Source organism: Microcaecilia unicolor, chromosome 4, assembly GCF_901765095.1.
Source record: "Microcaecilia unicolor chromosome 4, aMicUni1.1, whole genome shotgun sequence".
In the NCBI taxonomy this organism is placed as follows: Eukaryota; Metazoa; Chordata; class Amphibia; order Gymnophiona; family Siphonopidae; genus Microcaecilia; species Microcaecilia unicolor.
The window spans coordinates 361,745,629-361,772,508 of NC_044034.1; the positions used below are offsets into that span (position 1 = coordinate 361,745,629).

The window sequence follows — 26,880 nt, forward strand, 5'->3', positions numbered from 1 at the left end:
AGACTCAGAAACAGAACGAAGGAAGAAGAGGACCTCGGCTGGCGGGGGTTGGGGTCCCCCGCCAGCAAAGGTAGGCGACGGTGGGTTGGAGGCGGGAGGGGGGTAGAGAAGGTCGTCAGCAGGGGGGTCCAGGGCCAAATCTACAGGGTCCCAGGCCCCCGTGGCCCCACATAGCTACGCCCTGAGATGCGCTGCCCCAAAATGGGACAGAAATGGCAGATCTGCGTGAAAACACACACACCCCTTTATGGAATAGCACCTAAGTGTTTCCATGTGGATCTGCAAAAGGGGTTTAACCATGGGAGGGACATGGGTGAGCCTGGGCGTTCCCTTAAAATGAGCACAGTATTATAGAATAGTGCATATCTGTGCCCGACTTCCATACTGGGATTTACACCTGGTTCCAGTTGGTGTAAATCCTTGCCCCCAATGTTAAGTGTGGATCTGTAATAAAAGTGAATTTTAAATATTATATTTCAACTCTGCCTTGACCGACCAGTGCACTTGGGGTCTGTATTTTTGATTAGAAGTAATTCTGTTTAAAAATGATCGTTTAACTTTGATTGTGTGAAAATAAGTTGGAATGTAGAAGATAAGACACAGCTCTAATTAATTTTGGTATGTGAAGGGAGAGGTGGAGCATGTTTCGAGTTCAGACTGGCCACCTGGACTGAGAAACATGTGACCACATTCCCACAGTATGGCTTGTTTACCTAAACAGAGAAATTCTCAAGCATTCTGTAATTTTCCTTAGTTCTGAACATGAGTTCTAAGCCTAATAAAAAAAAAAGGGAGTTTCTATCAGTGAAATTGGGAGCTCATCTGTGAGTAACGTACGAACTGCACAGAGAACCATATTTCCTGGTCAAAGAAACTCCTGGCTTTCGCTGTGAACAGGGCCCCCCCCCCCCCAGCTGATGATAAGAACCTGGATGATTTAATGATCAGTGATGGATGTATTTATATTATAGTGTATTATTGCTTCTTTTCCTGGTCTAGAAACTCCTAGCTTTGCTTGGATGTAGAGATTAGGGACCAGTGATGTAATGATTGTTTATAGGTATTGTTTCTTTTCAGTTATATAGCTAATCATTGTATATATATATATATATATATATATATATATATTATTGTGTATCTTAGATCTTAGACCCTCTAATAAAAGTCTCATTTACCTAATACGAATCCAAAAGAATCCACAGTAATTACTGAGTAGTCTGTGTCAGTAAAGCAGGCTGTAAAACCGGGGCAGAACAGGATCCCAGCACTAGGGCTACCGGGAGGGGGGGGGGGCAAGATTCTTGGGCCCCGCCTCCAAGAAGAGTCTGGTGCCGGGGTCTGTCTCCCTCCTGCTCCTGTGTGTCAGGACCCGGGTAACAATAACCCAAGTCCTAGCACACAGGAGCAGGAGAGTGACAGACCGAGAGAGGAGCGGATGCAGGAAGGTAAGGGGGTGGGGGCTGCTCGAGGGGGGAGCGGGAGCGGCAGCGGCGGCCTGAGTGGGGGGCAGGGAGAGGCGGGCGGGGATACTGGCTGCCTAGGGGGGAGCGGGGGTGACAGCGGCCCGAGTGGGGGGTGGGGTGGGGCGAGGGCGGATTGACTGGGGAGGGGGCGGTGGCGGCTGCAAAGGCCCTGTCCTGTGCCCAGTTCTGTCTCTCGGCTGCCCTGCCCAGCACTATGCGTCATTCTCTAAAGAGCACGGATCCCAGAATGCTCTTTACAGAATACTGTTCAGCGCCAAATTTTTCAGCGCTGAAGATTGAGCGCTATTTACTAAATCCAGCCTTTCACCCAAATTATTCTGGGTGATTCTGTGCAAGTTTAAAATAAACCTTTTTTCAAGCTGGACCTGGTTTTTCATATGTCCTTTGCTTTAATAAATGAAGGCATTTTTGTCCATTCAGCCTTCTGCTCCTGCAGTATCAAACTGTTCGAGCTTTTGAGAATTGAGGAAACCTCTGTAGTGCACAGCAAGGTTTGAAGCAAGCCAGCGGTTTGCCAAGAGAAGTTAAATAAGTAAATTATTGTATACACAAACTCCTACGCCCCAATCTCACCCCCAGCACGATCAGAAAGAGGCTGAAATAGCAAGCTGTGCATTGCAGCAGGCCTCTGATTTCTATCACGTGGGCTTTCATTACTTCTCTGATTTCCTCCATAGTTAGGTGTCATCCTCCCTTCGTGTAAATACAACATAGGAAGGAATTGTTGGGCATGGGATGAGATTATGAAGCAATTTTCCACGTGAAAAGAAAACAAGTTTTATGGGGGATGTGAGGGTTGTGTGATTAGGCCCCATCTTAGACCTAAGAGAGATGATTTTAGCAGGAATTTCACAGAGTACATCAGAGAGGCACACGATGGTACTAAAAAAAATACGAGGCTCATGAACTTAATAGAGATGCTAGTGATCACACGGGACTTTCCCATTCCAACCAATTAAAAGCTTAATGGAAGAAAACCAGATGTTATACTAGAGGAGAAAACCTAACAAGACAGGCATAAGTCTCAGTAATAAGCTACTGTTCTGTACTAGGGAGAAAATGCAAATCAGAGATGAGAAAAAGGCGATAGAAAAAAGTACCAATTCTCTTGGATGCCACAGGCCTGAAATGAACTTAAAAAAAAAAAAAAAATCACATCTGGTGAATTCAACATGGCAGAGACTGTGAACATCTGTGTCTCTTGTGAATTTTTAAGCCATGGTAATAAAGAAAGGCAGGGTTAGAATTCATTCCTTTGGGCCTTCTTGGGTGCTGTTTGCCGGTTGTGGTGTGTAGGTTGAGGCCTATTTCCCCTGGTCAATCCGTTGATGAGGTGAGGTGTTCGATCCACCTGTAGTTTGCCACCTTGATGTGGACCTCTCTTTTATCCTAGTGGATTGAATATCCCCCACCTCCAGCATCAAATAACAAAGATGTCTGATGCCTCTAGTTCCTGTTAACTTGCTGCTGTATTTATAAGTACGAAAGATTAGCAGAAACTGGTTTCTTGACTAGTGAAACTAATGAATGTTCAAACAGGGTTACTACTAAGTTTTGATCAGGGCCGCCGAGAGACAGAGCCAGGCCCAGTATGCAGCCACCACCTTCCCACTCAAGACACAGCTGCCACCGCTGCACCTCACTCGGTCTCCAGAGCTGCCAAGGGGGTCAGCCTCCCGAGTGGGAGATTTAGGGCCCACCTAGGGTTACCATATTTTGTCCTCTCAAAAAGAGGACACATGTCCCGCCCCTTGCCCCGCGCACACCCCGGCCCTTTTGCATCCTCGCCCCGCCCCCTGTCACATATTCCCCTCCCCCTGGGTCACATATTCCCCTCCCCTGCCCCCGCCCCCGTCACCTCCCCTCCCCTTACTTACTATCTACTGCCCTGGTGTTCTAGTGACCTCTTTGGGGCAGGAAAGAGCCCCCTCTTTCCTGCCCGGAGCTCTGTCCTTGCCCTGCATCCTGTTGCTGTGACGGTCTCGGGATTCAAAATGGCCACCGAGAGTTGAAGTCTCGCGAGGCTGCTTCAACTCTCGGCGGCCATTTTGAATCCCGAGACCGTCACAGCAACAGGATGCAGGGCAAGGCCAGCGTTCTGGGCAGGAAAGAGGGGGCTCTTTCCTGCCCCGAAGAGGTCACTAGAACACCAAGGCAGTAGATAGTAAGTAAGGGGAGGCTAGGATAGGCCCACCCGCCCATTTGTCCAGAAATCCGGACAAAAGGGCAGACTGACAAAACCTGTCCGGACGCCCGGACGTGTCCTCAAAAAGAGGACATGTCCAGGTAAATCCGGACATATGGTAACCCTAGGCCCACCCATAGCTCTAGCCAACCTGCCCATAGCTCCACCTAGAACCACCCACATCTCCACCCAGAACCACCCACATCTCCACCCAGAACCGCCCACATCTCCACCCAGAACTGCCCATAGCTCCACCCAGAAACACCCACAGTTCTTCCCCGGCACAGCCTCCTTTTCCAGTGACAGCAGGAGACACCTTCTAAGACATCATTTCCTGCTGCTGCGAGACCAGCGGCAGCAGGGGATGACGTTTAATGAAGGCATTTCCTGCTGTCCCTGGAAACGGAGCTGTTCAGCGGGAGATCCCGGCACTCCGGTGGGAGTGCAGATGACTCGCAAAAACAGGAGACTTGGCAGGTCTGCATCTCCCTCCGCCCCCTACCTTCCTGTGCCAGTGTGTCTGCTCCTCCCCGGCCTCCAAGCGGGCCTGGTGCTGAGGTCTGTCTCTCTCCTGCTGATGTGTGCCAGGACCGCATTATCGCATTAATGCAATCATCTGGGTCCCCATAGGTGCACAAGACAGACAAACTCTTGGAGGCCGGGCCCAGGGAATTTTGCCTCCCCCTCTCGGCTGCCCTGGTTCTGATTACCATTGAATAACAAGATGCTGACAGTACTGGAAGCCAAACACTAGCTAAGGCAAATAACCCATTTTAATTACATGTATATAGCTGGCCTTGTTTCCAAGCTCCTATCTTCATAGAATCTGGAGTCAGCACAGTTGGAGAACAACACACAGGCCTAGGTATCCTGGAGGTGATCTTGTTGGAGACATTGGTTGCCCTTCTTCCAAGGTCAAGGATTTATTTACCTCGTTTTGAAGGAATTCACTCAAGGCAGGTGTACAATAAGAATAAATCAAACATGAGCAACAGACAACTACAGCAGTAAAAATATTCAAATAACAATACAAAGAATGGCATAGTATACTACTTACAATGTCAACTCAATACATAATAGAATATTTTAATAGATAGTTTAGGGTATAAACAAATATGGAACATATAAATAGGAAAGGGAGTAAGAGGAGTTAGAAAGTAAGGTGACCCAAGAAAGTTGCACATGAGGTCAGAGGGATGGTTAAATATTATCTCAGCTAGCGTAGGAATGGATAAACATGTCCTGCTGCAGTACATGCAGCCCGAATCAGTCCTTGTCTGTGTGAGTGAGACGAACAAATTAGTTACTTCTTCCATTAAAGGCCTGGTTGAAGAGCCAAGATTTCACCTATCTTGCTAAGGATGTAAAAAGAATCGAAGCGGTGCAAAGAAAAGCTACGAGAATGGTATGGGATTTGCGTTACAAGACGTACGAGGAGAGACTTGCTGACCTGAACATGTATACCCTGGAGGAAAGGAAAAACAGGGGTGATATGATTCAGACATTCAAATATTTGAAAGGTATTAATCCGCAAACGTACCCTTTCCGGAGATGGGAGGGCAGTAGAACGAGAGTACATGATATGAGAGTGAAGGGGGGCAGACTGAAGAAAAATGTCAGGAAGTATTTTTTCACGGAGAGAGTGGTGAATGTTTGGAATGCCCTCCCGCGGGAGGTGGTGGAGATGAAAATGGTAACGGAATTCAAACATGCGTGGAATAAACATAAAGGAATCCTGTTCAGAAGAAATGGATCCTCAGGAGCTTAGTCAAGATTGGGAGGCGGGGCTGGTGGTTGGGAGGCGGGGTAGTGCTGGGCAGACTTGTACGGTCTGTGCCCTGAAAAAGACAGGTACAAATCAAGGTAAGGTATACACCAAAAAATGGCACATTTCTTGGGCAGACTGGATGGACCGTGCAGGTCTTTTTCTGCCGTCATCTATTATGTTACTATGTTACCTGCTTCCTGAAGTAGAGATAGTCTTGTGTTGAGCCCAATAAAACATTGTCATCTTATTTTCTTTCCTCTGTCTTGTTTTATTTCTATTATTACCTTTAAAAGTGGACTAACACAGCTATTACACTACTTTATTCAAATTCTTGTACAGAAATTGGTCTGAAACTGAATTAGAAATGCAGGATCTTTAATCCTAAAGGCAGGAGCAACCTGAGGCTGAGGAACACATCACACCTGAGAATGTTAACGGAGTTGTGTTTCTAGGTGAAAATTTTTTTTAAATTATTGTGCTTCACTTCTTCATTTCTTCAGGTTTATACTTTCAGCTAGTGAAAATTCTCCTGTTTCTGCTCCTTTGCACTTCCAGCTCATTCAGAACTAAGACTGCCATCATGAAATTTGACATCCTGGGGATTTCCCCCTTATTTTGTACTTCTCCAAACATACTTAGGTTGGTCATTATAATAACAAGAAATGCCAAAGAATAGTTAAGCTCTGGAACTCTTTGCAGGAGGATGTGGTAACAGCAGTTAGCGTATCTAGGTTTAAAAAAAGGTTTGGGCAAGTTCCTGGAGGAAACGTCCATAATCTGTTATTGAGATGGATATGGGGGAAGCCACTGCTTATCCCGGGACTGGTAGCATGAAATATTGCTACTATTTGAGTTTCTACAGAGAATGTTGCTGTTAATTGGATTTGTGCCAGGCACTTGTTGTCATGTCCCCTACCTCAACGCAAGTGGCGTCCTCGGGCTGCGCAGGGTCCCGTCGACACGCACACTTGACTGGCACAGCCCTGAGCCATATGTGTGTAGTTCTTCTCTGGCTGCAGGCTCCTTGATTGCTTTGCTTCCATGCACCTGGCTCTGCTCTCTCTCTCTGCCTGGCTTCCCTTGCTTCTCTCCTATTGGTTTTCCAGTTCCTTCTTCCCCTGCTCTTGTCCTATGGCTGTGCTCCTTCTCCCTGCCGGACCCTGCTGATGGCAGACGCCAGCACTTTATCAGCTGAGCTCTTCCTGGACTCCAGGCTTCAGCTTCTACTTTGGTAGGTGTTACTTGCTCAGTAGTTTGCTTCTTCTCTACTTTGTCCCTCGTTGCTGACTTTGCCTGTGCCTGGATTACTCTCTTGTCTGCTGCCTGCCTACTGACTTTGCCTGTACTTGGATTACTCTCTTGACCTGCTGCCTGCCTATTGACTTTACCTGTGCCTGGATTACTCTCTTGCCTGCTGCCTGCCTACTGACTTTGCCTGTACCTGGATTACTCTCTTGACCTGCTGCCTGCCTGGCTGATACGTTCACCACCCCGCTTCCAGCTCTGTCTCATAAGTCCTGCAGGCCGCCCGCGCCTAGGGGCTCAACCCGGGGTTGTCTGGCCGCCAAGCAGAACCTGGCTCAGCAGTGCTCTACTTGGTACGAGAACTCAAAAGTCTGACACTTGTGACCTGGATTGGCCACTGTTGGAAGCAGGATACTTGGTTAGAAGACTTTTTTTTGGCCACTCCTGGTTATGAACTTACATTGCAAAACAGTATGGGATCTGTACTGCCTGATGCTTCCCATTGAAATCACTGCTGCAAGTCCCACAATGCTGCACTGCTGCAAGTCCCATAATGCACCACAATGGGGTGCTCAGAAATTCAGGACTACCCCAAAATCTCCAGCCTGGAATTGGATAACTTGGCATCTTTGAGTAACTTTGCCTTTGGCCAGCAACCAAGAAGGGGACCATGTAGAACTCCACAATCATGTGCCCTGAATTTGGCCACAAGGTGTCACTGTTGCATGACTATAACCTCCCCAACCAAGGGCTGTGGAGTACAGAATTGCAAGGGGACAGAAATTTCACCCATCCCCGACAGTCCCCACTAGATTCTAACCCATACCTACCTGTATTATCTAAGATCTATTTCACCCCAATGCTATTACTTACTTGTTTGCAGCCCTCCATTTCCTCCCAATCCCAATAGCCTCCTGTGTTTTTTTGGGGCAGTATTCACTATTCAACCAATAAATGTCCCAAGCCTCAGTCTGGTGTTCCAGCTGCCTGGGCATTCCAAGCCTCATTCAGGTGCTCCAGTTGCCTCTCTCTCAGTGTATTCCAAGCCTCATTCTGGCATTTGCCAGAGATTTTGACTATATACTCTCGCAGGAATCCCGCAGCAACTTCTTCCATCCCTGCAGGATTCCCCTGATCCCCATCCAGTGCAGCTCTCTACTGAGAAGGCTGCCTAACTAGCAACCCCAGCCGATCCTAGGAGCAAAGACCTGAGCCAGAAATTAGTTTTATCCTTAGCTGTAATGAGTCTTTGTTTTCTATATCTCAGTTCATTGCTCAGGTTTTGAACAATAAGGCACGAAGAAAGCAGAATCCTGCTGAGCATTTGTATGTAACTGTGGCGTTTGAAAACATCTTCTTCATTTCCATACCGTTGAGGAATGTCCTTACATAGTAGTTAAAGCCAAGGTTGGTTGGGGCTCCAGGCTGTGTATTTGCAGAGGTTACATGTCAAAAAGTGCATTGGCCAACTCTTTGAGGGGCAGTTTCGATGTGATGTCTAAATCTGATTTTGGACGTTTGGGGAAAACGCCAAAAATCCAGTAGCGAACATAGCCATTTTCCAACCAGAAAAACGTCTAACTTTTTGTTTCAAAAATGGCAATTTGCTAGCAGTTTTTGTGCTCAGCGTTTATTTTTAGGACCATTTTTGTAAAAAAAATAAAATAAGTCCAAGAGAAAAATGCAGAAAAACAAGCCATTGGGATGTATTGAGGACCAGCATTCTTAGTAGACTGACCACACAAACGTCCCAGCAGAGCAATGGGGCACCCTAGGGGGCAGTGCAGTGGACTTCACATAAAAGGTCCCAGGTACAAATCTCACCATTAACCCCTTATATTACATGGAGGGGCATAATCGAACGTCGCCGGAGAAATAGATCGCCGGCGGCGCTACAGCTGGCCGGAACCGTATTATCGAAAAAGATGGCCGGCCATCTTTTTTTTTTCCGATAATGCGGTTTAGCCCGGCCAAATGCCAGAGTTCACCGGGGTTGAGATGTCCGGTTTTGTTTTTCAGCGATAATGGAAAAAAAATGCCGGCGATCTCTAACCCGGCGACATCCAAGGCATTTGGTCGTGGGAGGAGCCAGCATTTGTAGTGCACCGGTCCCCCTCACATGCCAGGACACCAACTGGGCACCTTAGGGGTCAGTGCGGTGGACTTCAGACAACGCTCCCACATGCATAGCTCCCTTACTTTGGGTGCTGAGCCCCCCAACTCCCCCCCCCCAAACCCACTACCCACAAATGCACAACACTACCGTAGCTCTTAGGGGTGAAGGGGGCAACTACATGTGGGTACAGTGGGTTTTGGAGGGCTCCCATTACCAGCACAAGTGTTACAGGTAGGGGGGATGGGCATGGGTGCACCTGCCTTAAGTGCACTGCGGTACCCACTAACAGTGCTCCAGGGACCTGCGTACACACAGGCCTCTAGGACTTGTTGCTGCTGTATAACCTTGGCACACCAGTTGAGATGTGAAGACTAATCTCTTTGAAAAAGTCCTTTATTTGATTAAGCACGTTTACTCACAATTAACTGCAGATCAGAGGTTGTGCCCCACTGGCAAAGAGTCTCCCTGGTACTGAGATTAGCAGTAGGTCAGAGCTGGCAGAATGGTGTACAATGCCCTCTTTCAGCAACATTCAAGGTAATAACTAAGTTCTTTAACGTGGGTAACACATGAAAGGGATCTAAAACTGGCTGACAAAAATGGCCACTACCTCATGGACTACCGGAAACAAAACAGGGCACACTCTAGTGATGTTCCTAGGGTGGCTGACACCCGGGGCGGATCGATGCAGCGCCCCCACCCCCGGCGAAAGGCCACCTCCCCCCCGCGAAAGGCCACCCCCCCCCCCGGGTGCATTTTTACCTGCTGGGGGGTTGCCGCACGCCTGTCTGCTTTGCTCGTTCCATGCTCCCTCTGCCCCGGAACAGGAAGTAACCTGTTCCGGGGCAGAGGGAGCACGGAACGAGCGGAGCAGACAGGCGCGCAGCACCCCCCCAGCGACGTGTACCCGGGGCGGACCGCACCCACCGCCCCCCCCTAGGAACGCCACTGGCACACTCTGACCCAGTTAGCAGGGGGAAAAGCACCATGGGAGTAGAGCCCACTACCCTACACCCACCACAATGCATTGCTGATGTGACTCTGCAGTGCACCTAACAGAAAAGGGGTCACACTCACCCGAGAGCCACATCACAACCAGGGAAAGGCTGTCAGAGGATAGAACACATTCTGCTGTCATGGAGGTGGGTACGACATTTGAGGCTGGCAAAATATGTTTATAATTGTGTTTTTTAGTGTGGGAGGGGGTTGATGACCACTGGGGGAGTATGGGGAGGTCATCCCTGATTCCTTCCGGTGGTCATCTGGTCAGTTGGGGCACCTTTTTGAGGCTTGGTCGTGAAAATAAAAGGACCAAGTAAACCCGGCGAAATACTGCTTAACGCCGCTTTGTTTTTTCCCATTATCGGCAAAAGCCAGCCATCTGGTAGCCACGCCCATGCCCGCCCATGTCCCGCCTTCACTAAGCTACCAACACGCCCCCTTGAACTTTCGCCGGCGAAGCGACGGGAAAGCGGAGATGCTGTCAAAAATGCCACTTTCGATTATACCGATTTTGCCGCTTTTAAGAAATCGCCAGCCATCTCCCGATTTATGTCGGGAAATGGCCGGCGATCACTTTCGAAAATAAGCTGGATAGTAACATAGTAGATGACGGCAGAAAAATACCTGCATGGTCCATCCAGTCTGCCCAACAAGATAAACTCATATGTGCTACTTTTTGTGTATCCCTTACCTTGATTTGTATCTGCCATTTTCAGAGCACAGACCGTAAAAGTCTTCCCAGCACTAGCCCCGCCTCTCAACCACCAGCCCCGCCTCCCACCACCGGCTCTGCCACCCAATCTCAGCTAAGCTTCTGAGGATCCATTCCTTCTGAACAGGATTCCTTTATGTTTATCCCACGCATGTTTGAATTCCGTTACAAAGTTGCCAGATGGGCGGTTTTCCCGCACAATTGGGCGGCTTTCCGCGACCCGCTGCGGGAAATTTTTGCCCGCTGCGGGTCGCGTTTTTTTTGGGCGGTTTTTCATTTCGTTGGGCAGGTTGTTCTCCGCCGGCTGCGGGTTTTCTCGCCCTGTGGGGGGGCGTGGTTAAGATGTGTCAATAACATGTTAACGTGTTAACGACGTCAGTGACATTGTGGGCGGAGTTGGTGACGTCGGGGGCATGGTTGGTGACGGTGGGGCGGAGCTGATGATGGCAGGGGCGGGGTTGATGACGGCGGGGGTGGAGCTGATGACGGCGGGGGCGGGGTGTGCGGTTTTGGGCGGGTTTTGAACTGGTTTGGGGTCAGAAAATTTATTTAAACCTGGCAACCCTGTTCCGTTACCGTTTTCATCTCCACCACCTCCCGCGGGAGGGCATTCCCAGTATCCACCACTCTCTCTGTGAAAAAATAATTCCTGACATTTTTCTTGCGTCTGCCCCCCTTCAATCTAATTTCATGTCCTCTAGTTCTATTGTAAGGTGAGCTTTCCAAACCCCACCAAAAACCTATTGTACCCACATATAGGTGACAGCTGCAGGCATAAGGGCTATTGTAGTGGTGTACAATTAGGTACAGTACGTTTTTGGTGGGTTTTGGAGGGCTCACACATTCTACCACAAGTGTAATAGTTAGAGTGGGATATAGGCTTGGGTCCCCTTCTCTACAGTCCACTGCACTGACCGCTAGGCTACTCCTGGGATTTTCTTGCTGCTGTAATGGGAATGGCCATCATATCTGGAGCTGTCATAGAGCCTGGTATTTACTGTCACTGTCACATCTTAGGGGCCTGAGAAGGGGTCAGTGACCACGGGGAGTAAGGGGGGATGTGCCTTAATCCCTGCAGTGGTCATTTAGAAGTGATTGATAGAGGTCTAGACAAAAAGTCTTAATTTGGCCTTAGACATTTTCATTATTCCAGAAAAATGTCTATATTTGCTGCCGCCCATGTCCCGCCCTAAACACGCCCCAACATGACCCCTTAACATTTGGACAAACTGTGGACCAAAACGTCTAAAATCGGGGTGTCAGAAATCGCACTTTGGATGTTTTAGAGAGAAATTTTTATTTATTTATTTGTTGCATTTGTATCCCACATTTTCCCACCTATTTGCAGGCTCGATGTGGCTTACATAATGCCGTAATGGAGATTGCCATTTCTGGATTGAGAAATACAAAATGATTCTTGAGTGACAGAGTAGATTAAGCAATCAAGTGTAGTGAGTTCATTTCTGGCATGAGTGCCTCCTTATGACATTTTTTGGATTTTTTTTTAAATGAGCTCCTTTATCTCCCTGCAGGTGAAAGTATGCATCAATTATTATTTTAGTGTGGATGTCAAGATCTCTTGATTTGCTTTAATGGTGTGATAACAATTTTAAAGGGTCTTTTACAAAGTATTGGTAAGCCCACGAATGCAAAATTGGGACTACCGCTGGCTCAACATGGCCACCGGTGGTAGTTCCGCCCAGTGGTGTGCCAAGGGGGGGGGCAGTCCGCCCCGGGTGCATGCCGCTGGGGGGTGCTGTGGCGCGCGCCTGTTCCGAGTTTGCTAAACTTCGGCGTTCGTTTGCTGCAGATCCCTCTGCCCCGGAACAGGTTACTTCCTGTTCTGGGGCAGAGGGAGCTGCAGCGAAGCGAAGTTTAGTGAACTCGGGGGAGGTGCGTGCCGCGGCACCCCCCCCAGCGGCGTGCACCCGGGGGGGTCATTTCACCGGAGGGGGGAAGGTGTCATTTAGTGGGGGGGGGGGCGCTGCACCCGGGGGGGGGCGCATCGGCGCTCCGCCCCGGGTGCCATCCAGGCCAGGAACGCCACTGGTTCCGCCCGAAGCATATGCCATTTCCAGGGGGTAAAAAAAACCCCTTGGAAATGGCATGCAAGGTGGTAATCAGGCATCACCGCGCACTGCCCGGTTACCGCCGGGTTACCGTGGGAGCCCTTATCCCCACCTCAAGCGCTCCCCGCTGCATGGCCACCCACGCGGTAAGAGTTCACTTACCGCATGGCCATGTTAGTCTGTGGGCTTTTTACCTGCTGCGGTGTGTGGGGAAAAACGCCCCCCCCCCCTGCAGCTTGATAAAAAGGACCCCCATAGGGGGGGTCTTTTACCAAAGATGAGTTCGACTTATCTGCTGCAGATAACTGGAGCTCATCTTTAGTAAAAGACTCCCTTAGAGGCGTATTTTCAAAGCACTTTGGGAGGCTAAGTTCCATAGGTTTCTATGGAACTTTGGGAGGCTAAGTGCTTTGAAAATGAGCCTATTAGTTAGCTTAGCTCTGGCTCCGCGCGCGCAAAGCTCGGGGGACGGGAGGTGCTGGGGGGAGGGGAGCCCTTTCCGCAGCCCTCTGTGACGTAACGGCACGCTCTTAAGGGCCCGGGAGGCGGCGCGCGCGAGCCACTGAGAGAGACCTAGAGCGAGGCAGGCGCGCGAGAGCAGCAGCATCGCATCCCCCCCCCCCTCCTCCTCCCCCTGGATCTCCGTAGCATGGCATCAAGGAGGATGGAGACGAAACCTGTGATAACGTGTCTGAAGACGCTGCTCATTATCTACTCCTTCGTCTTCTGGGTGAGTGGAGCGGCGGCCGCCGGGCGCCCCTGACTCTCCCGGCAGTGTCGGGGAATAGCCTTTTGCACCCCCCCGTGATTTGTCCAGGGCTGGGTTTGCAGGGATTTTTCTCCCCCCGCCGCCGCTGCATCACTGGGGCTCCTGGTGTTGACTGCGCCAAAGCGGAAAACCCGGCGCCGGAACGCACTGGGTTTTCGCTGAACGATTGGGGGGGGGGGGGGGGCGTTTTCCGTTTCTGCCCCGTCGGTGGCTGCATTCGGGTTTTCGGTTCGGCTCCCTGTTCCCGGCGCACCGAGCGTGGGCAGCGCCTCGGGATTCTCCTGGCGTTGCATCTCGCAGATCGGTTGTTGCACAGCCCTTATCTTTTGCAGGGGGTTGGGATGCGTTTATTTTGGTGGTGGGTGAGGGGGGGCAGGGATAGCCGTGGATCACCTCCCGTGGATCCCCTTGAATTGGGCCGAGACCACGGGGAAGGGAAGCGGCAGTGCTGCCTTTCTGTACTGACTTTGTCCGTATACTGAGTACTACCCCGTATAGAACGCTGCGGAGTTAAATCTTGCTGCCACTCGTATTCGGTGTTTGCCTTTCCCATAGATAATAATTTCGTTTTTAAATGTAAAAAAAAACCCCAACACATAGCTGTTTCTATTTCTGCAATGCTTTTAATATGATTTATAACATCTCTGCAAACGTGCTTTTTTTGATGGCTGGTGTTTTAGTAAATTTGATTCGCCCACGTCCAAAGCAAGAAGGAATAAATTGACAAGTGGTTGTATTTCTTAAAAATGTGATCCTTTTGCATATCAAATTAGATGTAGAGACACGAAGCTAACAGGTGTATGAGGCACTTCTAGCACAGCAGTGGGCTGAATACAAATATATTTTGCACTGTGATAGGTCTGGTTTGAGAAATATTATTGAGAGCTTCTGAAATGAGAGCTGGTAATTAGGCAGTGCCCTATTCCAATAGCTGAGTATTCATTTTAAAACTATTACAGCGTTGCAATGTTCCAGAGCTTTCACAGTGAACATATGCTTTGCTTCAGAGGTGGCTCTGTTGGAATTATGAACCACCCAAAGCACTAACAGCACCACCGTGGCAGAATGGCATTACCTCCTCAGCAGGACTCGACTGCAGTAAGGCAGAGAGAGGACACGGGTGGGTTGTTTTTGTTAAGGGCCAGTTACAATTTATTGGAAGCTGGGAAAATGTGAGCTTCCCCCTTTTTTCCTTGTTCCGCTGTTCTTTAATCTTTGCCTGGGGGGGTCTGACTGAGATATGCACAGACTGCAGTGCTGGCCGGTCATCTGCATATGTGCTTGTGTTGTTGGCCAGTAGAGGTGGCTGGGGCTTCCTCTTCTTTTCTCCCACCCCCTAGGTCTTTTCATAATTGTGTGTAGTTAGCACCGCTGGCTGCTTCTGAAGTAATATCACTGTTGAGATATTTTTTTGTGTGTGTGTGTGGGGGGGGGATAAAGGAGTAGTCACATACAGCTGACTTGACTCCTCTTCCAGAGTCTATCCAGAAGCCATGGGCAGTGGCCACACCATTGTCCATACCATTGTCCACTTGTCTCCTATTTGCTCTCAGCCTCCGGTGTTCATGCTGGATGTTGAGACATACCTCTAGCAGCTGACATCCCTGCCTGACCGGGATTGGCAATGAGAGAGGTATAGTACTGATGGCAGGTTGCCACTGAAAGTTCAAGTTTATTAATATTTCACTATCTAGGACATTAAGTGTATTATATTTAAAGTAAAACATGGCAGAATAGAATCAAAGCATAATGAAGCAGTAATAAATCATATAAAATCACAATATAAAATCAACAATTAAATACAGAAGCAAATTCGCTTCTTCCAATGGGATTGTATAACATAATTTTTGCCTCTAAAAACTAACGGCAGAGTCCTGCTGACACAGCCGTACCACCCAGAGGGGAAACTAGATGGTGGCACTAAATAGGACAACTGCAAGGATCTCACAGGCTCCCGCCGTCCTTTGAAAGATAATTTGGTATCCCCCGGTAGATTTTTAAAAATCAAACAGGTAGTTTAAATGTCGTCGTGGCTTCAGTTGTAATCCAGCGAAGACATTGCAGAACGGGAGTGATGTGATCCTATCTGCCCTTGTTAGTAATTAATCTAGCGGCAGTATTTTGAAGTATCGAGAGCCTTTTGAAACGTGTTAATGGTTGGATTAGTTTGCTCTGTCAAGGACATTTTATTAGATGATGCCAAAATGTATATAATTGCACTTAAGGTAAAATGTTTTAAGAGGTAGTGCAGTTGACAAAGAGCTTGTGAGCAAAAATCATTTGATGAGCAGTTCACATTCAAAGACTAGATCATTTTTCCAACTCTTGAGAGTCGCCGAACTTTGTGAAACAAAATGGAAGTAAAATGTTCTATTAGACATTTCATAACATTTCGTCGCAGGGAAGGACGTCCTCAGCTGCCGTCGCAGGGAAGGGCGTCCTCAGCTGCCGTCGCTTCCCCTCCTTAGGAGGGAAATCGTGTGCAAATGAGCTAACAGCGAGCAGCTCATTTGAGTGCCATTTCCTTCATGCATGCCCTTTCCTTTGCGGATCGGTAAGGGAAGGGCTTTTTCCATTCAGTTAGTGGGACCAGTGCACTACGAATGCTGGCTCCTCCCACGACCAAATGGTTTGGATTTGGCCGTTTCTCAGATGAGCGCCCTCGGTTTCCGTTATCGCCAAAACCCGGGGATGACCATCTCTAAGGTCAACCTAAATTTCATGATTTGGGCGTCCCCGACTATATCATCAAAACAAAAGAAGGACGTCCATCTTGTTTTGATAATACGGGTTGCCCCGCCCCTTTACGGGGCTGTCCTTAGAGATGGGTGCCCCCATTCGATTATCCACCTCTCTGTCACCTACGAACCTTAATGCAATATGCATTTCTCATTCCGGAAATGGCGATCACCATTATGGAACAATGTAAGCCACATTGAGCCTGCAAATTAGGTGGGAAAATGTGGGATACAAAAGCAATAAATAAATAAATAACACCTCAGATTTCTTGATGTGCAAGTTCAACTTGTATTACAGAGGGTAATGTTACACTGCCTCAAGATACTATTTCCGGTGGCAGGGTGTTTGATCTGTATTAAGAGGCCAAAAGCTGAATAGAGGCCGATTGAAACTAGATTTGTTGCTTGTTTTTTGCCGAAACCGGCGCCTCGGGGTGTTCTTGGGCCAGCCACTGCTGCAGCTGTGACCCTTCCTCCCCCGGGGAAGAGGGCCAACCAGTCACCTGACCCCAACCCCTCTGCTCGTCCACCACTCAAAGGTCCTCCTGATCATGTCTTTGTTTTAAATAGCCTGATGGTCTAGTGTTTTCTTCTGGACAAGAGCGATCCCCAGTTGCTCCTGCCCCCACAGGTTTCTCAGCCAAAATGGCTTCTGGAAATTTCCACAGTAGACTGCTGGGAAAGGTCCTGGTGGCCATTTTGGGACTGGACGTAGTGTAAATAGGAGCGACTGCTTATGCTGCTTCCAATCCCAAAATGGCCGCTGGACCTCACCTGGCAGTCAGTAGTTATTTTGGCTGAGGAATCTACGGGGACAAGAGTGACTGAGGAGAACTCTTGCCCAGAAGCAGCTTCTAGACTACCAAGCAGATTAAAGGTAGGCCCAGGGAAGGCCTTCTGGCGGTGGGGGTTGGGGTTGAATGGCCAGCTAGTCCAGGAGAACCTTCCCTCTTCTTGGAGGGGGGGAGGAGTGGAGGGTTTTTCAGCCAAAAATGTGAGCGTTTTTGGCCGAAACCTGGGTTTTAGGTTTTTCTGTACCAAAACGGTAATAGAAATAAATCAAAACAGAGAAAAGAAAATAAGATGATACCTAACTTAATACATCTTTTGAATAGCTTTTGAAGGTAACCCTTCAGAACGGAAATGATTTCTGATATGAAGAAGGGTTACCTTTGAAAGCTAACCAAAAGATGTATTAAGTTAGTCCAGTAAAAAAAGGTATCTTATTTTCTATGCTCTATATTTATTTCCATTTATTACCTTTAAAAGTGTACTAACACGGCTACCACACCACTGTACGGAAACAGAAATTCAGTTGCCCTCTCTAATGCTGAATGTCGTCATACGTAGTCTACTGCAAACCCTGTCATAAATTCTTACCACCGAGACTTATTTAGGTCCTCCTGCAGAGGCATATTTTCAAAGCACTTAGCCTTCCAAAGTTCCATAACAGGTTTTACGATGCTTGAGAACATCTTACTTTCCAAAGAGCAGAGGCATATTTCTATGGAACTTTGGAAGGCTAAGTGCTTTGAAAATATGCCTCTTTGGAAAGTAAGATGTTCTCAAGCATCGTAAAATCATCCACAAGTTTTGACTCTTCCCACTTGGCGCTAAGATATTGAGGGGTCCTTTTTACTAAGCTGCAGCAAAAAGCGGCCTTAGCGTGTGGGAAAGACGCGTAACAGGTATGCTAAGTCCATTTTTAACGCATCAGTAAAATGGCCGACTTTCAGATTTTTCCCACAACCTATTTTGTGGGCAGTAAGAACTGTCACATTAAACCCTGTGCTAATTGTTCAGCACGGCATTGCTGATGTGCTAAGCAATTTGCATAGATGCACCCACTCTCCACCCCCAGACAATGTGCTAGAAAATTTTATTTTTTGTAGTGCGTGGGTATTGCACTCACATGGCAAAATTACTGCGGAGCGCCTCAGTATCCTCAACAGTACACCGTTTTTTTTTTACTACAAGTAAGCATGTGTTGGTGCTGATTGCAGCTTAGTAAAAGACTCCAGGTTGTCTTAGGTCTTCCTTTTTTCCCACCTGTTGGTATCCATTGTATTGTGATTCTGGGATGTTGATTATGCAACCATATGAGCGTAACGTAAGAATAGCCATACTGGGTCAGACCAGTATCCTGTTTTCAACCGTTGCCAAGTCACAGGAACATGGTGGAATCCCAAAAAGTAGCAAGATTCTTTGCGACCGATCCCAGAATAAGCAGTGGAATTTGTCCAGCCGGCAAGATCCTTGCCTCAGCTATAATTGGAGCTTCCACGATCCACTTCAGGATCTCCACTTAATATGGCTATAAGTGACACCAAGAATTCTTTACAGGCACCACTGATGGACTATGTTCAGTGTGTGTGTTACCTTTGTAGTAATTTGTAGTCATAGATTGAAGTTGTGAAGAAAATAGCCTTGTAGAGCTTAGTTTTCATCGGTGTTGATTGTAGATGCCCATTTTCAACACATCTGCTGAAATAATCTGATGCAGTCTTGCAACGTCTATAGTTGACATCCCTCTCAACGCTTCCATTACTGGATATAAAGCTGCCAAGATAGGTGATGTCCGTATCGATGGGTTGTTGGTTAATGATTACTTACTCTACAGGCTTGACCATGAATTTGCATAAACATGGGTTGAGAATCGGTGATGGAAACGCAAGTAGACTTCTCCAAGTTGATGGTCAGTTCTCCAGCCTCTTGTTTTTCCCAACATTGCTATATCAAAGTCCAAATCTATGAGCAGGGCTGGTGGTTGGGAGGTGGGGATAGTGCTGGGCAGACTTATACGGTCTGTGCCAGAGCCGGTGGTGGGAGGCGGGGATAGTGCTGGGCAGACTTACAGTGGGGGAAATAAGTATTTGATCCCTTGCTGATTTTGTAAGTTTGCCCACTGACAAAGACATGAGCAGCCCATAATTGAAGGGTAGGTTATTGGTAACAGTGAGAGATAGCACATCACAAATTAAATCCGGAAAATCACATTGTGGAAAGTATATGAATTTATTTGCATTCTGCAGAGGGAAATAAGTATTTGATCCCCCACCAACCAGTAAGAGATCTGGCCCCTACAGACCAGGTAGATGCTCCAAATCAACTCGTTACCTGCATGACAGACAGCTGTCGGCAATGGTCACCTGTATGAAAGACACCTGTCCACAGACTCAGTGAATCAGTCAGACTCTAACCTCTACAAAATGGCCAAGAGCAAGGAGCTGTCTAAGGATGTCAGGGACAAGATCATACACCTGCACAAGGCTGGAATGGGCTACAAAACCATCAGTAAGACGCTGGGCGAGAAGGAGACAACTGTTGGTGCCATAGTAAGAAAATGGAAGAAGTACAAAATGACTGTCAATCGACAAAGATCTGGGGCTCCACGCAAAATCTCACCTCGTGGGGTATCCTTGATCATGAGGAAGGTTAGAAATCAGCCTACAACTACAAGGGGGGAACTTGTCAATGATCTCAAGGCAGCTGGGACCACTGTCACCACGAAAACCATTGGTAACACATTACGACATAACGGATTGCAATCCTGCAGTGCCCGCAAGGTCCCCCTGCTCCGGAAGGCACATGTGACGGCCCGTCTGAAGTTTGCCAGTGAACACCTGGATGATGCCGAGAGTGATTGGGAGAAGGTGCTGTGGTCAGATGAGACAAAAATTGAGCTCTTTGGCATGAACTCAACTCGCCGTGTTTGGAGGAAGAGAAATGCTGCCTATGACCCAAAGAACACCGTCCCCACTGTCAAGCATGGAGGTGGAAATGTTATGTTTTGGGGGTGTTTCTCTACTAAGGGCACAGGACTACTTCACCGCATCAATGGGAGAATGGATAGGGCCATGTACCGTACAATTCTGAGTGACAACCTCCTTCCCTCCGCCAGGGCCTTAAAAATGGGTCGTTGCTGGGTCTTCCAGCACGACAATGACCCAAAACATACAGCCAAGGCAACAAAGGAGTGGCTCAGGAAGAAGCACATTAGGGTCATGGAGTGGCCTAGCCAGTCACCAGACCTTAATCCCATTGAAAACTTATGGAGGGAGCTGAAGCTGCGAGTTGCCAAGCGACAGCCCAGAACTCTTAATGATTTAGAGATGATCTGCAAAGAGGAGTGGACCAAAATTCCTCCTGACATGTGTGCAAACCTCATCATCAACTACAGAAGACGTCTGACCGCTGTGCTTGCCAACAAGGGTTTTGCCACCAAGTATTAGGTCTTGTTTGCCAGAGGGATTAAATACTTATTTCCCTCTGCAGAATGCAAATAAATTCATATACTTTCCACAATGTGATTTTCCGGATTTAATTTGTGATGTGCTATCTCTCACTGTTACCAATAACCTACCCTTCAATTATGGGCTGCTCATGTCTTTGTCAGTGGGCAAACTTACAAAATCAGCAAGGGATCAAATACTTATTTCCCCCACTGTATAAGGTCTGTGCCCTGAAAAAGACAGGTACAAATCAAAGTAAGGTATACACAAAAAATGGCACATGTGAGTTTATCTTGTTGGGCAGACTGGGTGGACCGTGCAGGTCTTTTTCTGCCATCATCCACTATGTTACTATGTTATCATGCCTGCTATCCCTTTATGACGTATGTATAGATATACACACATTTGTGTAGGTTTGATATCTATCTATGAACTTGTGTATTTGAACCTTTTTTGGCTCTTTGTTTACACTGCTTGTCTCTTTTGATTTGTACATATGTTTTAATGCAATTTTCTTGGTTGTTTGACATATTTATGACCCCTGATGCAGGCCATCAGGCTGAAAAATGGCTTGTATCGGGTCTTTTAATAAAGCTTGTTGACTACACTGCACATCTTTGTCTACCCCCTCCCCCACCTTTGTTTCCACTTTGGATGTCTTTTGTGGAGAATATTTCTTCCTTTTGCTTTTTTGCGTTGTTCCTTTGGAGCAACAAGCAGCAGCAAGACTCATAGAAGGTTGCAAGCGACGTGACCACATCACACCATTTTTGCAAAAACTTCATTGACTACCAGTACAATACAGGGCTAAATTTAAAACTCTGTCTGATCTTCAAGGCCTTGAAAGGAAATGGCCCCGAGTATCTGAAGAATAGGATGATCCTCCACACACCGCCAAGGACACTAAGGTTCTCCCAAGGACTTTCACTGACTACACCCTCTCCAAAAGACATTACACGATGTGATACCCGCAAGCGAGCCTTCTCCAGAGTAGACCCCCACACTCTGGAATGCATTGCCTGAAAGCTTCCACTTAACACAAGACTATCTCTACTTCAGGAAGCAGGTGAAAACTTGGCTCTTCAACCAAGCCTTTAATGGAAGAACTAACTAACTTGTTAGTCTCACTCACACAAGGATTGACTCGGGCTGCACATACTGCAGTGGGACATGTTTATCCACTCCTAGCGTAGCTGAGATAATCATCTCTCTGACTTCATGTGCTACTTTCTTTAAAGGAAAGGAATTACAATTTTAAATAGGAAAGTTAGCATTCAAACTGAAGAATAAAGTTCACAAAGCAAAGGAGGGGATGACACAAAATGGGTAGGATAAAGGTACAATACAGGGCTAATTTAAAACTCTATGCCCAAGGCCCTGAAAGGGAATGGTCCCAAGTACCTGAAGTAATAGGATGATCCTCCACACACCGCCAAGGACACTAAGGTCCTCCCAAGGACTTTCACTAACTACACCCTCTCCAAAAGACATTACATGATGTGATACCCACAAGCTAGACCCCCACACTCTGGAATGCATTGCCTGAAAGGCTCCGCTTAATTACCTCTACTTCAGGAAGCAGGTGAAAGCTTGGCTCTTCAACCAAGCCTTTAATGAAAGAAGTAACTAACTTGTTCGTCTCACTCACACACACACAAGGATTGACTCGGGCTGCACATACTGCAGCGGGACATGTTTATCCACTCCTAGCCCAGCTGAGATAATATTTAACCATCTCTCTGACCTCACATGCAACTTTCTTCAAATCAATCACCTTACTTTCTAATTCTTCCTACTTTCTTACTCATCTATATGTTACAACTTTGCCTTACCCTTCACTACCAATTATAATGTTCTAGTACATATTGTGTTGTCATTGCAAGTAGAATACCATGCTATACTTTGTATTGTTCGAATATGTTTCCTGCTCTAATTGCCTATTGCTCGTGTTTGATCTATTCTTACTGTACACCGCCTTGAGTGAATTCCTTCAAAAAGGCGGTAAGCCACATTGAGCCTGCAAATAGGTGGGAAAATGTGGGGTACAAATGTAACAAATAAATCCTAATAAGTGGCATCTTGACCTTTCAGCCCTGGGACAATATTTTAAGTTTCACCGAGGATCGCTTACAGTGTCTACTACAGGATCCTTCACTATTTGATGAGGATGAATCATTTCTGAGACATTGATGGAGAAATGGTCAGACGTGATCGATCTCAGAAAGAACATCTGTAACACTGTTGCTATGGGAGAATTCCAAGAACACTGGGGGGGGGGGGGTTCTGAAAGAGCCTCATTTATTTATTGATCAGGAATTTCTAGACAAATGGTGTGCCATTTTAAATAAATATTCCTTAGGGGCAGCAGCAGATGAATCCAGAGACATGTGGGTTGTTACCATCTACCAGCAGGTGGAGATAGAGAGTACTGATTTGTACAGTGCCTAGTGGACGTCACGCTTCCTGACTGGTCTGTATTCTCTATCTCCTTCATATAGTAACATAGTAGATGATGGCAGAAAAAGACCTGCATGGTCCATCCAGTCTGCCCAAGATAAACTTATGTGTATACCTTACCTTGATTTGTACCTGTCTTTCTCAGGGCACAGACCGTATAAGTCTGCCCTCCCCTATTCTCGCCTCCGAACCACCAACCCCTCTTCCCCCCCACCTGCTCCGCCACCAAGTGAAGGACGTGTTCCACTGGTTCCTGGCTTGGTTTGCTCCTGTTCTGGCTTTGTTGGTTCAGTAGAGCTAGGGGTGTTCTGGCTGAATGGCACTAGCTTTAGGGGGGTACACCTGGTCACCCCAGGTCAGGCCTCCACCCCTTCTCCTCTCTTGGGGGTTTATCCCCCTGCCCTCCCGCATAGATTTGCATGAAGATGAAGGAAAAAAAGTGGCTTTCTGTGCTGGCCTTACATTCACAAGGTGCTGATCCAGTTTGGGAGAGTTGAATGAGCTAAAGATTCCCTCCCTGCTGGACAGTGAGTTCCTGTGACTGGCTGTGGTGAGTGTGCCTCTTAGTTTCTGCCTTGCAGCTGCTCTACTTCTGCCTTTTATGGAGGCAGAATTGGTGAAGTGCTGTTCCGCTGTGCAAAGTGGAGAACAGCAGTGGGGCTTTTCCCCTGAGGGTGCTCGGGTGCCCTTGAGATACCCGGTGGGGAAGTTGAAGCCGGCTCTTCCATGTGCGGCAAAAACATTCTGCTGCTCTTTCCGAGGACTCGGTGGCTATTTTGAATTCACTCTCCACGGTTCCTGTCGCAATGCGTTTGAATCCTCAGAGGATTTGGAGAAGTTGTTCAAGATCTGGGTGATGTAAGTCTGTGTTTACCAGAGGATAAGCCTTGGCCTTCTCCTAGAGGGGGAGGACTCAGAAATCTCATTTTCGAGATGATAGGCGGTATCGCCCAGGCTGTCCCTCTTATGCAGGTAGACACCGCTATACCCAGAAGTAGTCCTTTTGGACCAGTAAGCGCTCTGCTGGGCTTTCTGGAAAGTCCTGTGTACCTCCTCGCGCTTCCCAACGTTGGAATTTTGGTTCACTGTTCGGTGGTAGGGAAGTTTTGCGAGTAGTGGACCAGAATTACTACAGACCCATGGGTACCGGATCTTGTCTTCAAGGTCTACAGGCTTAAGTTCTCCTTTCCTTTTGGGAGATATTTTCTTGGTGTCCCCGTGTGCCTCTCCACGGAAGCAGGCCGTGGTGCAGGCTTCTTGCCTGCACCTGCAGTGCCTGGGGCAGTGGTGCCTGTCCACGCTGCGGAGCATGGCCAATGGCACTATTCTTCATGGTGCCCCGGAAGGGTAGAGACTTTCAACTTATCCTAGACCTCTATAAGGTCAATAAGGCCCTTGGGGTCAACCATTTCCGCTTGGAGACTGTTCATCATTGTGGCAGTTCAGCCCGGAGATTTTCTTACATCCCTGGACCTCTAGGAGGCATTTCTGCTTATTGCCATTTGGCCTCCTCATTGGAGGTTTCTACAGTTTGCCATTTTGGGTTAGCACTTCCAGTTTCAGGCACTACCCTTTGAGCTTGCTACAGCTCTGTGAACCTTTCAGATGTCATGGTGGTGATGACGGCTACAATGCAGCACAACGAGCTTCGAGTATACCTCTATTTGGACAATTGGCTCATCGAATCATCCTCGTCCCAGAAAAGTCTTCGAGCCATAGCTCAAGTGGTGTCCCTTCTCCAGTCTGGTCTGGGTGATTCTCAGGTTTTGGGGTGGATGGTGGCCAATCGAAGTGGTACCTTGGGATCGTGTTCGCATGCGGCCCCTACAGCTTTCCCTGCTGAGTCACTGGTCCCCAGTTTTGGAGGACTGTGGGAGATGTCTGACTTGGCAGCCTTTGGCTCGACGTAGTCTGACATGGTGGCTCCAGATGGATCATTTGCTTCGGGGTATTCCCCTACAGACTCCGGACTAGTCAGTGGTGATCACAAATGCCAGTCTCTCAGGTGGGGAGCGCTTTGTCTCTCCCATTATCGCCAGGGCCTCTGATCCAGAGAGGAGTCAGTTTGGCTCATCAACTTCTGTGTTATTCATCTGCTCTGTTCGAGAAATACTGATTAGCCAGGAGGTGTGATGTCGGCTATGCACTGTACGGGTCAGTGTTGTATCTCCACCTGCTGGTAGATGGACACGGCTTGCGTGTCTCTGGATTCGTCTGCGACTAAAGGAATGAAAATTAGCAGGTATAAAACATAATTTTCCATTCTTTAGATTTGATGACTTTAAAAGTAGAGAAAAAATATATATTATAAAGGCTATCGTAGAAAATAAACTTGATATCTTGAAAAATGAAGACCAAACTTTTGAGGTAGTATTGAGTGATATAAACTGGAGATTAGATAACTTTAGGAATGATATAAAGAAAATGAAAGGTTGTAGGAAAGGTGACATCTATCCATTGGCTATGGCCGGGTCCTTTCCTAAGGCTGGCCAACAGTTTCAGATATTGGTTATACCAGCCGTAATAATCAGATCACTAGGAATGATTCTTCCACTAGAGAAAGGAGTAAGAAGCAAGTTAGAAATGATTCTGATGAGCTCTTTACATCACCTCCAGCTAGTCCTCCCCCACCCCCATTCCTGCACCTGACCCCTCCACGGCTTTTTTTTTTTTTAGACAATATCTTGTCAAAAGATTCATTGAATATGATCAGGAGGGATCACAGTGTACATTACTAATTCTTTCCTACCAGAGGGAGAGGCAGGAGCAACTTTTACAGATACCAGTGATAAGATAAAAATCATTAACTTATCACATGTGGTTCTTACAGATGTCAAAATTCAAGTACTTCAAAGGGGTCTGTCTTTTGTTCCTGTTAGACATGATCCCCTTGAAACGCAGATTGATCTTGTTTATTTTCTCCATAAATTACAAGTTGCTGCTATAGATGTCGGTAAGGAAAGATTCAAAATAGATGCCTCCTGGCCCACCAGACCCTTTAATCAATGTGTCTGAAAGGATATTTCCAATCTGAAAAAGGGTTTACGGAAGGAGTTTTATAAATTGGATAAAGTAGAGATGAGGGCCATACAAACTTTCTTAAATCAGGATATCCTAAAACCAGCTGATAAGGTGGGTGGAATGGTAGTAATGGATAGGAGACGGTATATTGAGGAAATTGAAGGTCAATTCTCGGGGAATACTACCTACCCCTTGAGGATGACCCAATGAATGGGTTACAAGAAGAAATGTCTGTTGCTCGTCTTTGCATACAAAGCGGGATATATTAGGCTTATAGAGAACTTTTGACAGTTAATACACCTGTTTTACCTACAGTTTATGTTCTACCTAAGGTGCATAAGTCTCTGAGCAACCCACCAGGGAGACCAATAATAACAGATAATGGCTCGGTTTTGGAACCACTTCCTAAATTTGTCGACTTTTTCTTGCAGCCTTTTGTTTTGCAGATTAAATCATATGTGAGAGACTACTCACATGATAAATTTGCTTGATCTTGATGGAGATCTGGAGGAGGTTGTGCTGGTGACTCTTGACGTTGAGTCGTCATATACCAATATTCTGCAAATTGAAGCAGTGTTGATAATTGAATAAACATTTGAGAACCATGCACTTTAGGATGCCCGATAATTTAATTCTCACATTAGCTACTATAGAATTAATTCAAAACTATTTTCTGCTTTCAAAAAATGTTGCAAATTTGTTTGTCTCAAATTTTGAACAGGCCCTTCTTGAAGAGCATTCCTTCAACATTGAAATAAGATTGTATAAAAGGCACGTTGATGGCATCTTCATTCTTTGGAAGGGTAGCCTAGAGAGACTGACAGTTTCACACCTGGTTGATCACATGAGACCCCAATCTGAGATTTAAAATAAATTGTCTTCTCCAGATTCCCTATCTAGACATAATTGGAAAAAAAAAAAAGACATGGTCTAGTGACTTCTGTTGATAAGTCCTACTGACAAGAACTTAATTTATATCTTACCAGCTATCACAATAGAAGCCTTAAAAGTAATCTACCCTATTGCCAGTTGAGACAGCAGAGGATCTGTTCCAACCCATAGGATGGCTAAATTATTTTGAG

The 26,880-nt window shown here is 47.1% G+C and overlaps 1 protein-coding gene across 1 annotated transcript in view; it reads left to right on the forward strand.

Moving 5' to 3' along the window:
• The first annotated feature begins 13,187 nt into the window (after positions 1-13,187).
• The window catches only part of LOC115469556 (tetraspanin-7), a 184,084-nt gene continuing 170,391 nt past the window's right edge, over positions 13,188-26,880 (forward strand). Inside the window, exon 1 of the mRNA XM_030202332.1 lies at positions 13,188-13,311. Coding sequence (XP_030058192.1) covers positions 13,231-13,311 — 81 coding nt within the window. The 5' untranslated portion in view covers positions 13,188-13,230. The remainder of the gene's footprint in view (positions 13,312-26,880) is intronic.